The sequence below is a fragment of the Bolinopsis microptera genome, chromosome 9 (assembly GCF_026151205.1).
Source record: "Bolinopsis microptera isolate Bmic1 chromosome 9, MBARI_Bmic_1.0, whole genome shotgun sequence".
Classification (NCBI taxonomy): Eukaryota; Metazoa; Ctenophora; class Tentaculata; order Lobata; family Bolinopsidae; genus Bolinopsis; species Bolinopsis microptera.
Genome location: NC_087080.1, coordinates 10,447,413 through 10,464,116, shown reverse-complemented (window position 1 = coordinate 10,464,116; position 16,704 = coordinate 10,447,413). Strand labels below are relative to the sequence as shown.

The following is a 16,704-nucleotide window of genomic DNA, read 5'->3' as shown; positions in this document are numbered from 1 at the left end:
TATGATTTGTTTTACTTTTTAATGGCACTGGTCCCGCAGTTGAACAATGACGATTGTTGACCCAAAAATTTAAATTTATAATCACCCAACACTTAAAGATAAATTGTATCAATATTATATCATAGTATGGAACGTGCCATGCTTATGACTAATGATATAGAATGTTAGTATCGAAATTCGAAAGGGATGAGAAGGTTTATGTAGCGAGCATTTCAGGATTACTAATATTGTGTATTCAATAAAACTAATTCATAATTACAAATTACCACTTTTGTATCCTGAACGTGAAGGACTGCAGATTATTATGTATTAGCTGTTGAGTAATTGAGTAGAAACCCTGAGATAATTCTGAATTCTCATTTTCAACCACAAACCAACACTTTTTCAAGACAAATAGATAAATACAGATGACAAATATTACTTGTGTTGCAAAAATACACTCACAACTCATCAACTATATCATATATACAGTATAAATATAATAATTAACCAGGCGCGCGCTACTTTTGTGTTTTGACTTCAGTTTCACAGAGCTTTGCCTGGGGTAATATTTTCAATTTTTCCCGATCCATGACTCAAAGTGCCGGAGGCACAAAAGAGTCAAAGACAAGGGTTATCATGCGGCTGCATTGTACTTGTAGCGCGATGCGTTACTGGGCCGCGCCGCGCACTCAATTATGCTTTTCGCAACCTCGCTAGATCGGCAAAATGCGCTACTTGGCCTCGCCGAGCTGCGATGAATTGACATCGCGTCGTCAATTAAGCGGCCGCATTTCTTGTTCATGATTTTAAGGCGCAGTTTATATCTCTACAGAAAGCTTACCTGTGACCTGGGGACCTCAGGCTTCGCATAGCCATGTACTTGGTACTGCATACGCGTACTGCTTGACGGATGTTACTCGTCTAAATTTCTTCGAAGTAGCGCGCGCCGGGCCAGATCATTAACAATGGTCAAGCGTACTGCGTGACGCGCTTGTTTCACAAGTTGAAGTCCTTTGCCGCCTTCGGCGGTCGCGCGCTACAGCAAGCGAGAGGCCGAGAGGGCACTGGTTAGAGCGAACCTCAGGCTATAATGTTTATTAACATATAGAGATTTGGCGGAATGACACGAGTGTGCTAAATCACTCTACAGTCGATCTACGAGACTGTTCTGAAAGGGCCCCCGACAGTTGAAACCAAATTGAATCCATGTATTTTCGGACGCTGATTCAGAATCACCCCCCATGACATATGGTTAAAATGCTCCCCTGCCGAGATATTGGCGAAAAACTGTCTTGATCACGTGATATGACCGTATAAGGAAGTTGGTCGAATTTCTCGTTAGGGTAAGGGTTTCAGCATATGCTTTTGTTAGGGATTGGGTTAGGGTTAGGGTTGGGATCAGATAAGAGGGTTAGGGTTTCGAAAAGTCGTTCAGGGCCAGCTAGAGAACGGGTTTAAAAAGTCACGTGACAGTCGAGTGTAGAGTGATTAATCATCATCCGGAATGACAGGCTGAACGCGGCCCAGTAACAGAAAGCTTAATACATTGTCGTTTCACTAGGTGACTGTATCGTGACTACGATACAGCGGCGGCTCTGCAACGTATGACAAGTTGTTTGTATTTCGAAAAAAATGCAAACGCGGCTATATATTTTGATTGACGATGCCTCCCCTTCCAAATCACTTTACACTTGACTTGTAGGTTTATAACCTCAAACCTAGCAAAACGTGTGCCGAGTTGGACTCGCATAATATTTGAAACAAGTATTTTGCGAGTTCACCTTATATGACCATGTGCGTTTGCACCGGCGTCCGGCCATGCGGGAATTGGGCGCGCGCTACTGCAAGCGCAAGGGTTCTGGAATCTCAAATCTGGATAAAGCAATTTTGCGAGTATCACCCGTTAACTGTTTGCTGTTAACACTTGATTATCACATGACCTTACTTAAACATTAAACATGCTTTGTAGATATAAGCCCTAAGGGTCTATTAAAAACCCATGAAACTAAACCCTTTACTTTGACCCCAACACTAACCATAACCCAATCTGCAATCCTTAACAAGTGATATTTTCACCTAGCCATGAGTCTACGCGTACTGCAAGCGAGAGGGCTCTGGATAGAGTAAAGTAATAGTCAAGACCGTCGACGAGTCCAACTCGGCGCGCGTCTTGATCTTGGTAAATTATAAACCTACAACCCAATACAATACTTAACCTAGGCTATCCATTATCGGTATGAAATCTTTTATCTAGATAAACAGATAAATATTTAGGTTTTATCTAGATAAAACCGATAAAACCGATGATTTTTCTGCTGAAGGCCAAAGCCAAAATGTTTTCCGAATTTCGCAAAAACTAATTGTCGACTTTTATTACTGTTTACCAGTAATCTTGCTAAAGTACCACTTCCTTTCTTTTGAAAATATTAGAGCATCAGTTTTCTTCTCCGGGGAGCAGAAGTGTACCAGTTTTCTTCAAAACAGTAGACCAACGGTTTTCTTCTCCTAAGAACAGTAGTGTACCAGTTCTCTTCAAAACAGTAGACCAACGGTTTCCTTCTCCTGAGAACAGTAACGCACAAGTTCTTTTCAAAACAGTAGACCCCACCGGTTTTCTTTTCCTGAGAACAGTAACGCACTAGTTCTCTTCAACCAACGGTTTCCTTTTCCTGAGAACAGTAACGCACTAGTTCTCTTCAAAACAGTAGACCCCACCGGTTTTCTTTTCCTGAGAACAGTAACGCACTAGTTCTCTTCAAAACAGTAGACCACCGGTTTTCTTCTCCTGAGAACAATAACGCACCAGTTCTCTTCAAAACAGTAAACCACTGGTTTCCTTCTCCTGAGAACAGTAGTGCACCAAATACCAATTCTCCTCGAAACAGTCAAGCATTTAAAGTGATTCAGTGAACCGTTTTCTTATCCTGTTGATAACTTGGAGCAACAGATTTCTTCTCCTGAAGACAATGTTTCACGCCCAGAACACTTACAGAATTCAATTGAGTGCCCTGCCGGTAATTTTGACTCTTGTTAACAGTAACATGCTCGTTCCCGTTTCCAGAATAATTATAAGGTAAAACGCCAATACCCTCAAGAGAACAATGTCAATAACCTTCTCTGGATTTCAACAGTTCATACAGTTCTACAGTTCCATAGGTATACAAATGTAAATAAACCTCACATCTAAGTAAACCACCTCTTATATCATACTAGAAAACGTTTGGGACTGTTTCTTGGATTACTTGGAAAGGCAAAAACACTAATATTTTTTTACAATTTTACGGTATTGTGGCAGTATTTTCGGTAATATCTAGTAAATTTTTATACCGATAAAAATATGTTTTATCTAGATAAACAGATAACTTTTTTAAACGAATTATCGGAGATAATTATCGGTTACGATTATCGGAGTGGATAGCCTAACTTAACCATTACACATTAATTATGGCATTTGTTCATTTTTAATGGACTGATCCAGCTACTTTGAAGAAATTTATACGAGTAATTGGTAATAAAACAAAATTTTTAATAAATTTGTATTTTATACCCACAATCAATTCATATTTAGTTCAAATATTTATAGTCGAAATAACCATTTTACCGAATAACCATTCCGAATCACCCCCATGACATAGCTTGAAGCCAGGCAGCTGCAGAAAAAATGCCGCGCGCGTTCAGCGTTGATTTTACAAATGACAAAGCAACTTTAATGATTATTAATGGAATTATCGGATATTTATAATTCAATATGTATTGATTCTTCTGTGGAAAATAAAAATTGTATTTTACTTAAAAATTGTATTTTACTTAGGGTTAAAATGCTCCCCTGACGAGATATTGGCGAAAAACTGTCTCGATCACGTGATATGACCGTATAAGGAAGTTAGTCTAATTTCTCGTTAGGGTTAGGGTTTTAGCATATGTTTTTGTTAAGGATTGAGTTAGAGTTAGGGTTGGGATCAGATTAGAGGGTTAGAGTTTCTAAAAGTCGTTCAGAACCAGCTAGAGAACGGGTTGAAAAAGTCACGTGACAGTCGAGTGTAGAGTGATAAATCATCATCCATTATGTGTATATAGTTTGAAATATTTATGTTCTTAAATTTGATCCTTCGAACAGCTGTTGAGCAATGAAACGCAAACATAATCTTAGCAAAATGAATATATTTCTTTTATCTTCAGCATTTAATCAGTCACATAATCTCAAATTATTTGTTATATAGTAGTGTTGAAAGTATTAAAACTCATTTATTGCTTATTTATTATTTATGTTGCTATATTATTAATTGAGGGGCTATTCTTCAGCATCCAAAAATATATCGATTGAAGTTTGTTTCAACTGTCGGGGGTCCGTTTAGAAACATTTCGAAGTTTGAGCGTAAAGTTATTTAGCACGATCGGATGCTAAATTGCCATCTTTTGTTAGAAATTCAGTGTCTGTTATTGATTTTAAAATTAATCTTGAAGAATTTAAAAAGACTAATAATTTAGTAGACACAGGCAACTTTTGGGAAGTGTCAAATATAGTTTTAGCAAAAATAGAGGGTGTAAATTATATCGAAAAGAAGAAGCAACAAGTCCAATATTTATATAAAAATCCGTGTGTTGCCAAGAGAAAGGGAATAAATATCTCATGAATTTGTTTTTATTTTATTTTTTAATTAAGGGTTTTTAACTTTTTAAACTTTTTAAATAACTTATTAATTTAATCTCTACTATATGTAAATAAATTATGACAATTATGTTAGTTATAGAATTTGTTTGTTTTGAATGACGAAGGCTGTGAGATGTTCACAGTTCTGATAATTAGGAAATCAGAAAGAATGTTTAAAAAACTAGTGATGATGTTTATGTCATTATTCTTAATCTAATCTAATCTAATCTAATCATCTCTTTCTTAAACTCTTGTAAATCATCTCTTTCTTGAATCATTCCAATTTAACTTTAAAACTTAGAACTTAACTGTCTCAAAGTTCTTAACGGCCAGAAGGAGTTTTTTCCAGTATGGTCTATCTCCGGGAGAACATAACTGTGGAGTGTCTTAATAAGAGTACCATTCTTACAACATATACTGTTTGACACCAGATGTAGTCTGGATTGACTCATTCCACACTTCACAATCTTCTAAACTGCTGATAACTTTGAAAGCTCCATCATCATGTAGGCCATGTTCAGCCACCATTGTCAAATTGAGGATTTCAGACAAATTAGGTGATTTCAGAGGAAACGCCGGCAAAATCTCTAAAAAATGTGTTTCTAGAGCAAAACGCACAGTTTTGGGCAGTATCGAGATAGCCCGACCACGGTCCGCGGACCACTGTCCGCGGACCACTGTCTACCAGATCATATTACTGTATAATAACAGTATCCCCTGAATCAAGCAGGGTTCACATCATCCCCTGAGTCAAGCAGGGTTCACATCATCGCACGCGAATTCCAATCAGCGGTGGTGTCAAGGCTTATTAAACGATTAAGCAACCTTACGAGATCAGTTCACATCATGCAATATATAAAGAATAACTATTATCAGACTGCATCAATCATTTCTATCATCAACTCCTTCTTGAACAACTACAACTATGGTCTCAGAGAAAACGAAACGGATGAACTCAGCCCTACCCTGCGACCCTATCTGCAAACCTATCTCACCTCTCGACAAGTGGACTCAAGCTGGTAAAACCCTCATCGTCTCCAGAGCCAACCCAAGCTTCTGATTGGAATTCGCGTGCGATGATGTGAACCCTGCTTGACTCAGGGGATGATGTGAACCCTGCTTGATTCAGGGGATACTGTTATTATACAGTAATATGATCTGGTAGACAGTGGTCCGCAGACAGTGGTCCGCGGACAGTGGTCCCGGACCGTGGTCGGGCTATCTCGATACTGCCCAGTTTTGCTATTACTGCAGTTAAGTTTTTCAAATTGTCCCACATTTAAACGAAGATTTGGCGCCGCACAGCAGATCAACGGGGCCTTCGTTAAGCCAATGTGGAAGAGTACCCACCTCATCAATCAGATGAGGAAACTACCTCTGCATCTACACACTCTCCAGCTCCAAGATGATCTTCCAATTTCCATGAGCCGCAAATGGGTTCCACAATTGAACACAATACTCTAGATGTGGTCTTATCAATGCATTGTAGATAATTATCATTACAAATTTCTTCCTTTAAATAATGATATTTCTTTAAATAATCCAACATATCATCTTGTTAGCTTTGGATACTAAAGCTTCAATGTGTTCATTCCAAGGAAAGGAAAATCAAATGATGGAGTAGTTCGCTGTTTATTAGTCTCATGATTGAAATACTGATAGTTGGATAATATCCGGTTGGAAGAGACTAGGACAAGTGAAACAGTTTTAATACTTTCAACACAACTATATAACAAATAATTTGAGCCTGAAGATGGCGTTGAAAACTTGCCTACATTCCTAACTTACTGTTTCATTTGTCCTTGTCTCTTCCAACCGGAGATTAACCAACTATCAGTATTCCAAAGAAAGGAGTAAAGGGTTATAGCCCCTAACTTTTTTCCTGTACAGATTTTTCATAATTCCAATCACAGAATATCTTTATCTTGGGTTATCATCAAAGTCTAAATGCATAATCGCCCAGGAACAAGACACCAGACATACTCTCATTTGTCTAGTAGAAATAAAATCTGTGCGTTATCCCTAAGCTCTCCAGCTTGACTTCAACATGTTCCATTGCTTTAGGGAGGTTATGGCAACAAAATTTGTTGGTGAGAACCTAAGCTGTGTCAAGTGGGTTCCTTTGAGTAATTCGGTATTGGACAGAGCAAGCCTTTGCGTAACAGGTTCGGATAGACATTTTGTATTTTGTTGGTTATTTCTTTAATTTTTTCTTTTAAATGGCACTGGCTAGTGGCTAAAGTTATAGCTATAGAGTTTTAATGTACAGTGCCCCTTGAATTTTGAAATTTATCATTATAATATTGTTTTGCAGCATCTGTGGTAATTCCAAAACCGAATCTAACGAATGTTTTATTTTCAGTTGGCAAAGGTTCCAGTAATAAATCAGTTAGTCTATGGGAGTGTTCAACAGAAAAGATAAAGCTTCTTGCCAAAACACCTCTCACAACTAATGGGACTGGTTTGGCATTTCTGTCTCACAAAACATTTGTAACAGGAGGGGATGATTCTGATAACCAACTTTTGCAGGTACTTTTCACAATTTTTGTGGTCATTTTTATTTTGTGCCACTTTTGCCAAGTGCCATATTACAATTTCCACGAGGCACAAGGATAAGAAAGTTAACTTTATTTATGGGACTCTTATCTAATAATATCGTGGTATATTATGACCTGTAATCAGGCGTTTAGTTAGTAAGTGGCAATATCATAATCTTTTTGAAAAATCCTAGCCTTAGCTACAGCCTGTGTAGTGATGAGCATTAAACACAAAGTATTTATTCAAGACGTTTTAGTCCCATTTAAAGATACGATTAATAGTCTTATATAATTGTGAATCAATTTACATATTTTAAGCTTACACAACTAACACAAGGTGGAATCTCACTTTTGACCTAATTTTTCTTCCTACAAATATTACCATAAAGTTCTTAATTATTATTATCAGTTGCAAGTTGATAATGCTTTGTATTTTAATACTATCAATATTTGATTTTTAAAAAGAAAAGAGGTTGAATCTTGGCAAATTAATAATAATAGCTCCTCAAGCTGGATCGCAATCCTCGACAGATTAAAATTGAGTCACTTTAGTCACTTACACAGATTACACACATTGTGTTGTAAAGTTATAAAACGTATATATTCTACTTACTGGGGGGGGGGGGGGGGGGGGGTCCAACCCGATGTCCGATATGAGGGTTGATGAGGCCAAAATCGGAATCGGAAAAATCGGAAAATTGAGAAATTTACAGAATCGATCTCTAAAACCTCTCAGAAGTGATATAATTCAACCAGAACCCCTACATATGCTATATTGTTATGAGAAAACGAACCAATTGGACATTCCAATAGTATGTTTTATGTGTTTTTCCACTGCAGGGGCTAGTATGCTCACTACTAGTTGAAGTTGTCATGTACTCCCAGACCCAGGTGCTTTGGCCTCTTGACGTGAGATCGATTGTTTCTGCTCATTAATTTTATCCCTGTTACTTGTTATTATGTATTAGTACAACACTAGGTACCGGGTTATATTTTGTCATTTTGTGGTCCCGTCTTTAAACATACCATAATATCACTAGTACACTGCACCTTAAATGTATAGTCAAGTACATTTGTATCGTAACACATGCTTGGCTGGGGGATCATGTTTTGTGTCCGTTCGGTACCCTATATGTTAAAAACGGACAAAAAGTAGGGCGGACAAAAACGGATAAAAACAGACAAAAACAGACAAAACATTTAGATGTCCTCTTCCTCCCTAGTCTTCCTCCTCCTTCTCATCAGTCCTCCTCATCCTCCTAAGTCTTCCTCCTCCTCCTGAGTCCTTCTCCTCCTGAGTCCTCTTCAGTCCTCTTCATGACTCCTCGTCCTCCTCCTCCTCCTCAGCCCCCTCCTCGTCCTCCTCTTTCTCCTCAGTCCCCTCCTCCTCCTCAGTCCTACTCCCAGTTCTCCTCCTCCTCCTCCTCCTCCTCCTCCCCATCAGCCCTCCTCAGTCCTCCTCATAGTCGTCCTCCTCCTCCTGACTCCTCCTCCTCATCCTCCTCCTCAGTCATCCTCCTCTTCTTCCTTAATCCCCCTCCTCTTTCTCCTCCTCATCAGTCCTCATCTTCTGTCCTCCTCATAATCGTCCTCGTCCTCATCCTCTTCCTCACCCTCCTCCTCAGTCCCCTCTGAGTCCTACTCATAGTCGTCCTCCTCCTCCTGACTCCTTCTCCTCCTAATCAGTCCTCCTGCTCAGTCGACTCCTCCTCCTCCTCCTCCTCCTAATCAGTCCTCCTGCTCAGTCGTTCTCCTCCTCCTCCTCGTCCTTAGTCCTCGTCCTCGTCAGTCTTCCTCCTCAGTCCTCCTCATCATCCTCCTCCGCCTCCTCAGTCTCCTCCTCCTCATCCTCCTCCTCAGTCCTCCTCCTCATCATCCTAATCCTAAGTCCTCCTCCTTCTCCTCCTCATCAGTCCTCATCCTCAGTCCTCCACTAGTCGTCCTCGTCCTCGTCATTAGTCCTCCTCCTTCTCCTCTTCCTCCTCCTGAGTCCTCCTCCTCTTCCTCCTCCTGAGTCCTCCTTTGGAGTCCTCTTTCTCCTCCTCATCATCAGTCCTCCTCCTCCTCTTCAGTTCTCCTCCTGAGTCCTCCTCCTCATCCTCCTCCACCTCCTGAGTCCTCCTCCTGAGTCATCGCCTCCTCCTCCTCCTCCTCCTTCTCCTCATTATCCTCCTCCTCCGCAGTCCTCCTCCTCCTTCTCCTCCTCCTTCTCCTCTTCCTTCTCATCTTAATCAATCCTCTTCCTTAGCCCTCGTTATCATCCTCCTAGTCCTCATCCTTAGTCCTCGTCCTCATCCTCCTCAGTCTTCCTCCTCAGTCCTCCTCCTCCTTCTCCTCATCAGTCCTCCTCCTCCTCAGCCTCATCCTCCTCATCCTCGACTCCTCCTTAGTCCTCCTCAGTCCGCAGTCCTCTTCCTACTCGTCAGTCCTCCTCAGCCTCCTCCTCCTCATCCTCCTCCTTAGTCCTCCTCAGTCCCCAGTCCTCTTCCTACTCGTCAGTCCTCCTCCTCCTCCTCCTCCTCAGTCCTCCTCATCCTCATCCTCCTCCTCAGTCCTTCTCCTCCTCGTCAGTCCTCCTCCTCCCTCTCCTTCTCCTCCTTCTCCTCCTACTCCTAAGTCCTCCTCCTTCTCCTCCTTCTACTCCTAAGTCATCCTCCTCCTCAGTCCTCCTCATCCTCAGTCCTCCTCCTCATCATCCTCCTTCTCCTCCCCCAGTCCTCCTCCTTCTCCTCCCCCAGTCCTCCTCTTCCTCAGTCCTCCCCCAGTCCTCTTTCTCCTCATCCTCAGTCCTCCTCCTCAGTCCTCCTCCTCCTCCTCCTTTTTCTTCTTATCAGTCCTCCTCCTCAGTCCTCCTCCTCGTCCTCGCTCTCATCCTCCTCCTCAGTCCTCCTCGTCCTTAGTCCTCGCGTCCTCTTAATCCTCCTCCTCCTCCTCCCCGTCCTCAGTCCTCCTTCTCCTCCTCATCAGTCCTCCTCCTCCTCTTCAGTCCTCCTGAGTCCTCCTCCTCATCCTCCTCCACCTCCTGAGTCCTCCTCCTGAGTCATCCTCATCCTCCTCCTGATCATTCTCATCCTTATCCTCCTCCTCCTGAGTCCTCCTCATCATCCTCCTCATTCTCCTCCTTATCCTCCCCCTTATCCTCCTCCTCCTGAGTCCTCCTCCTCATCCTCCTCCTCCTCCTCTTCCTTCTCCTCCTAATCAGTCATCCTCCTCAGTCCTCCTTCTCCTTCTCCTCCTCCTACTCCTCAGTCCTCCTCCTCCTCCTCCTTCTCCTCCTTTTCCTCCTTCTCCTCCTACTCTTAAGTCTTCCTCCTCCTTAGTCCTCCCTCAGTCCTCCTCCTCATCAGTCCTCCCCCAGTCCTCCTTCTCCTCCACCTCATCCTCAGTCCTCCTCCACCTCATCCTCAGTCCTCCTCCTCATCATCCTCCTCAGTCCTCCCATAGTCCTCCTCCTCCTCAGTCTTCCTCAAGTCCTCCTCTTCCTCAGTCCTCCCCCTGTCCTCCTTCTCCTCATCCTTAGTCCTCCTCCTCAGTCCTCCTCCTCCTCCTTTTTCTTCTTATCAGTCCTCCTCCTCAGTCCTCGTCCTCGTCCTCGTTCTCGTCCTCCTCCTCAGTCCTCCTCGTCCTTAGTCCTCGCGTCCTCTTAGTCCTCCTCCTCCTCCCCGTCCTCAGTCCTCCTTCTCCTCCTCCTGAGTCCTCCTCCTCTGGAGTCCTCCTCCTCCCCGTCCTCAGTCCTTCTCCTCCATGTCGTCTTCCTCCTCCTCCTCCTCCTCACCAATCCTGCTCCTCTTCCTCAGTCCTCCCTCTCCTCTTCAGTCCTCCTCCTCCTCAGTCCTCCTCGGTCCTTCTCCTCCTCCCCAGTCTTCCCCAGTCATCCTCTTTCTCCTCAGTCTTCCTCCTTCTCCTCCTCTTCCTCAGTTCTCCTCCTCATCCTCCTCCTCATTCTCCTCTTCCTTCTCCTCCTAATCAGTCCTCCTCCTCAGTCGTCCTCCTGCTCGTCGTTAGTCATCGTCCATATCGTCCTAGTCCTCGTCCTGGTCCTCCTCAGTCTTCCTCCTCTGTCCTCCTTCTCCTCAGTCCTCCTCCTCCTTCACTTTCTTATCAGTCCTCCTCCTCAGTCCTCGCTCTCGTCCTCGTCCTCAGTCCTCCTCGTCCTTAGCCCTCGCGTCCTCTTAGTCCTCCTCCTCCCCGTCCTCAGTCCTCCTCTTCCTCACCAATCCCTCTCCTCTTCAGTCCTCCTCCTCCTCAGTCCTCCTCCTCCTCCTCAGTCCTCCTCGGTCCTTCTCCTCCTCGTCAGTCCTCCCCAGTCCTCCTCCTCCTCAGTTTTCCTCCTTCTCCTCCTCCTCCTCAGTCCTCCTCTTCTTCAGTCCTCATCCTCCTCCTCATCAGTTTACACAATTTATTGTTACTAAAATGTTTTTAAACGCATGTGAGTCTGTAACATATTGACATGTTACTGTTACTGACTCAAAATGTGCTGTAGAATTTTGTTTAACATAGTTTTACTCTCCAGTACTATGGAAAAGTTGTTACATGATAAATAAAGATTTTGATAAATAAAGTGATTTTCATCCCTTTTAATGTTATTAAAAATTGTGTAAACTATTCTTTGTATCTAAGAGATAACTGTTTCTGCAGATAGCCTGTTACAAATTGTGGAGACAATTTAAATCAAAAGTTACTAAAGCGTTCGCTATTTGTTACGATTGTTATTACCAACCGTACCTCTTTCAATTGTGGACCGGGGTGGATGTTTCTGTCAAACAAGAGTTGATACGTGTGTTTTTTTTTCGGACGAAACGATTCTTGATTGGAACAAGAAACTATTTTGGGGTTCTGGGACCACCACCAATCGATTTCTTGTCATATTTAAGAACAGAAATACCTACCTATATCGCCTAGAAACCTCAGAGGGAAGATTTAAATTTTCCCGATTTTTCCGATATGAGGGTTGCTGAGGCCAAAATCGGGATCGGAATGATCGGAAATGATCGGGTTGGACCCCCCCCACTTACTGCGTTGTCTTCCACAACAATCGTGTAAGAAAACGTTATAAAAGTTACGATGTTAAATCATTGTTGAACCTGAAAGCTGCAAATGTGGTGAATTGTTTAGCTTAATTGCAGTGTTTTGGTGTCTCCGAATTTGCCACACATAGAAAAGATTTGGACACTTTGCAGAATGGCACTATTTGCAAACTATCACCACATCTACATGTTGCCTCTGACACAAGATCGTTATAATAACAAAAATTAGTATAAGTAACTACTACTCATTACAAACACATTCAACACCGTCATTTTTCCACCGAGTCAAATACTTGTACTTCATTGAAGGACAAAGCACTGGGTCCGCCTGCCTCCTACACTCGAATGTTTTATCAAGCCAATGAAGCAATTTAAGATAATGATAGAACCATTTAATGAAAAATAAGTTCGTTGAGTCTGTTACATTCTGAAGAACATTATCATCATGTTTTGGGATAAGAGCTCCGGTGATATTGTGCTTTTGAACAACACGAGAGATTAACCATCCACTGAGGCCATCTTCAAATGGTATGGGCACATCTGTCTCGTTATCATTGAGTTCTGTTATCTTCTGAACGAGATCACGTGATATGACATAGCCTCCTCCTTTACAGTAATCAAATGTTTGATTGTACGGAGTTGACTTCAATTTGATACCACATTTGCCAGTGTAAAGGTTCTGTCTTGGTGCGAGGTTGAGTCCAGTAACCAGGTTTGGTAAATCGATCATGGTATCGTGATCGGTCTTGATAAAGTATTTAAAGTCAAACATTTCTACACTTTTTCTCAGTGCCCAAAGTAGTTTTTCGTTCAGAGCCACTGTGCTTTCCATTGTTTCAACGAGATAAAGATCGTCGTGCATGGAATTTTCGTGTAAGAGATCATCGGAATATCCATTTTCATTGGTTTTTCCTACAACAAACATCACTTTGAATCTCAAACACTCTTTTGGAACTCCCTCAAATTCATTCCCATTCCACAGTGATATATTCAGTCCTTTGGTTCGCACATGTTCCCTCCATTTTCCAGCTTCAGGCTTTGACGGTATGAAAATAACCATGAATATTTTTTCTAACTGTTTCCCTCTAACGTACTCAAACATGACATCATGCTTCAGACTGGTTTTGAGGGTGATAATAATTGTCTCTTGTGGAATAGTTGGCAAGATGTCTGTGTAAAAGTAGAGCAAAACAACAAAAGCTATGGAACAAGCAAGATATCGTGCTCTAAAACATCTCATTTGAAATTAATCTTTAGTCAGAGAGCAATGGAAATGAAACAGCGGTGCAACAAATTAGATAGACGAACTAGATAGACACGTTACCCACATATTGAACACTCGCTTATGGTCAACACTCATCATGGAAACTTGACCACATGCAAATACACCAACCATGATCTTATGAAGTATGGACTATGGATGAATTGTGTATAGGCAAAATTTGGATGAGGTGGAATGAGGCTGGAGCCCCCCCCCCCCCTGTATATGCAGTATGTACATATACACAACACTGTAGAACATGTGATGTCGAGAACTTTAGTCTGTACAATGTGAACTATGGTGGTCCTGGGGAGACCTATAAACCACTAAATTGCAGATTCGATGAAAGCTTTTGTAGTGCAGGTAATCCACCAGCAGAGTCTAAGGCAACCCATTAGCTTAGAACTACAGAAAGAAACATCCTAGACTCCACGATCCTCAAAACATTAAGCTTTATATCATCGTGAAACCACGAAGCAGTACGAAGTGGTTACTAACTCTGCAAGTATGGACTGTGCAGAGAAACCTAAAGATCAGAATAAAAAAGGGGAGTAATTTAATATCTCGACCATTGTTATTTATGAGCTCATCACCATTGTTATTTATGAGCTCATCACAACAGGTTTGGAACGTTCTAGGAGACGAGTTAGAGACGACAACAACGCTAAAAACGGGGAACAAACTTACCACACACGTGTCATGTACGGAGAAATTAATCGCATCCGTTGGGGAGGAGGGTTTCCTTCAGGTGAAACATCTTTCTTTACCCTTAAACATACTCAGATACTCCTGAATTGTATTTCACCGCAACATTTGTCTCCTGATACAGGGGATACAAAAGATAGCTTTACGAAACTTTGTTGAAATTTCAGGAAGTATTCTCTGCAGTTTTTAGTTGTTACAACCGTACTGGCTTGTATCTATTTTCTCTTTGACATATCTAAAGACAACTTATAAAATATCTAAAATACCCAAACCTTATCAGGTGCACATTCCGGCCCAGTCCCGGCCAGTGTACTCCACGAAGTGTGAAATGTGCCTGAACACCTCCACCTTCTACTTGTCTCACAGTGTGTTGGTGGGTACCTCTGCTGGACAGGTACACTGTTATGATACCCGACAACAGGGTGAGATGCCCGCTTCCACCATGTCCAGCGAACTGGTGAGCAAATCATGGCTGTTATTTTGATAAATCTGTGAAAATTATGTGCTGTGTGGATTAAAGTGAATTTGGATCTCAGACATTTCTGTTAAAGGATACTTTTGTAAGCTGTCTGCACCATGTTTGTTATGAATCTGATTTAGTTACTCGACTACTTCATTACTCAACTGTAGTAAAATCTAACGTTATGACAGGTATCAATACTGGGAATAGCAGTGCACACAACGCAACCCTTTATAATAGCTAACTCTAGATCTGATGGTAGTCTACTGATATGGGACATGAGGAATAACAGATATCCTCTGGCTACTTTTGCAGGTGCAGTTATAGTGCAGTTATAGTGCGGTTATAGTGCAGTTATAGTGAAGTTGTAGTGTAGTTATAGTGAGGTTATAGTGTAGTTATAGTGCAGTTGTAGTGAAGTTGTAGTGCAGTTATAGTGCAACTTAGAGAGACAAATGTTAAGGTGGAAATAGTTTTCCATGTGATTCTTTTGTCGTGTTTTATTTTTACCAATCCGATATTCAATAATTGATGGGCTGTACTCATCAGTAAAGATCATATTTCGTGGCTGTAATTGGAGACTTAATGAGACAAAAACCAGTCAGCTCCAATATCAGTTACATCAACGTTGCTTAGTGGAAGTGAACTAACACGTAAAACTACTTGTTGACTAACCTAATTAACTCACTAATTACTCTCTAATAACTCTTTAATTACAATCAAAACAGGACACGCCAGTGCTATATGGGAAGTGCAGTTTGAAAAGGAGAAGTCAGACAACTTGTACACATGCTCAGAGGATGGTCAGTTGTTAATGTGGAACGGAGCGGCTCTCAGTGGTTTGTTATCTTATTTTACTTTGCGTTAATTGATGAAATAATTTAAGTTAGAAATATCGTCTCAGTATTAGATATCACGTTTAAGTAAATTATATGTTATTTCTAATTTATTACTAAATCGCGTGGCAGGATTATTGGCAGTTTAAAATATTTATTGCTCGTGTCAATTGGAGCAGCTGATCAAAGTATGATTCATGACCGTACAAATGGCCACTTTTTACACTGCCAGTTTAGGAAGACTACATAAAGCTTTTGTGTCGCCGGTTGAGATTGCAATATTATTTTTTGTCTTAATAGTCAATTTACTACTATAATCTGACATTTGAAATCTCGAACATGCTTTTTTATGCCAGATCACCGGTCCCATATCTGTGATAACTTAAACGTTTTGATTGTGCCATCACTTATCGTTCCATTGAGTGTTGTCCAAAGTGGTTAGCTCTTTCATTGAGAATTAATGTCGGAGATTGTTTGTAGAATATTACCCAACTTAAGGCCTAAAATCAATGAAGTTTGACCGTATAACAGAACTGGTTAGAAATGTTTAGAATTTGCAACCCATCTACACAATAATCCACCAGGAGTTGGAGGATTGCTGGGGGGAGGCGGGAAAGTGTCGCCCTGGTTAACTCCTGAGATATCTCACCAGAAGATGGATGTGTTCAACTTGTTAGGCAGCGATAATAAACTCAGTATCAATAGTTTTGATGTACTGCAAGGAAAAGTTGTGTGTGGTGGAGCCAGACAGACTCTCTTTTGCACGGACAGTTGTGATGAGTGACTTTAAATTTTGTTTTTAATCTTAAGTTTTAGGGATGGATTTGGTAGGAGCAGGTTTTTATATTTGTTTTGACTGGGAGCCGACGTTTCTTGTACCTATGTTTAGGGCACGAGACATCCTGCAGAAACGTTAAGTGAGATGCAACGTGCAATAAAATACAAGGCCAAAAAATGCGCGCGAAATTATGAAATTTTGTACTAAAATGGAACACGCATCAATATGTTTATATTTATTTGTGCGCAGCACGCCACTATTTATTGCAATATTTGTAGAAAATGTGCTGTCACATTCCTTTCACTCTACTAGATTTGACGTACTACCGATACCTGCAGCCTGGAGCTGACTTTATTATAATAAAGATATAATGCATCTAAATTGATAAATTTTCATTTATTTCGTATGAAAAACCTTTCTTTTACTGTGAAATTTTCTGTTCACGCTCAAATTAGAAATTTGACCTC

At 41.4% G+C, this 16,704-nt stretch overlaps 1 protein-coding gene across 1 annotated transcript; it reads left to right on the top strand.

The window, feature by feature from the left end:
* Positions 1 to 6,689: 6,689 nt before the first annotated feature.
* LOC134820442 (nucleoporin Nup43-like) lies at positions 6,690 to 16,669 on the top strand. The gene is made up of 7 exons (XM_063830827.1): positions 6,690 to 6,798; positions 6,996 to 7,162; positions 14,081 to 14,206; positions 14,444 to 14,620; positions 14,815 to 14,938; positions 15,352 to 15,462; positions 16,044 to 16,669. Exons 1-7 carry the CDS (start codon positions 6,705 to 6,707, stop codon positions 16,241 to 16,243), a joined length of 999 nt encoding a protein of 332 aa, XP_063686897.1. The 5' UTR covers positions 6,690 to 6,704; the 3' UTR covers positions 16,244 to 16,669.
* The last annotated feature ends 35 nt before the right edge of the window (positions 16,670 to 16,704 follow it).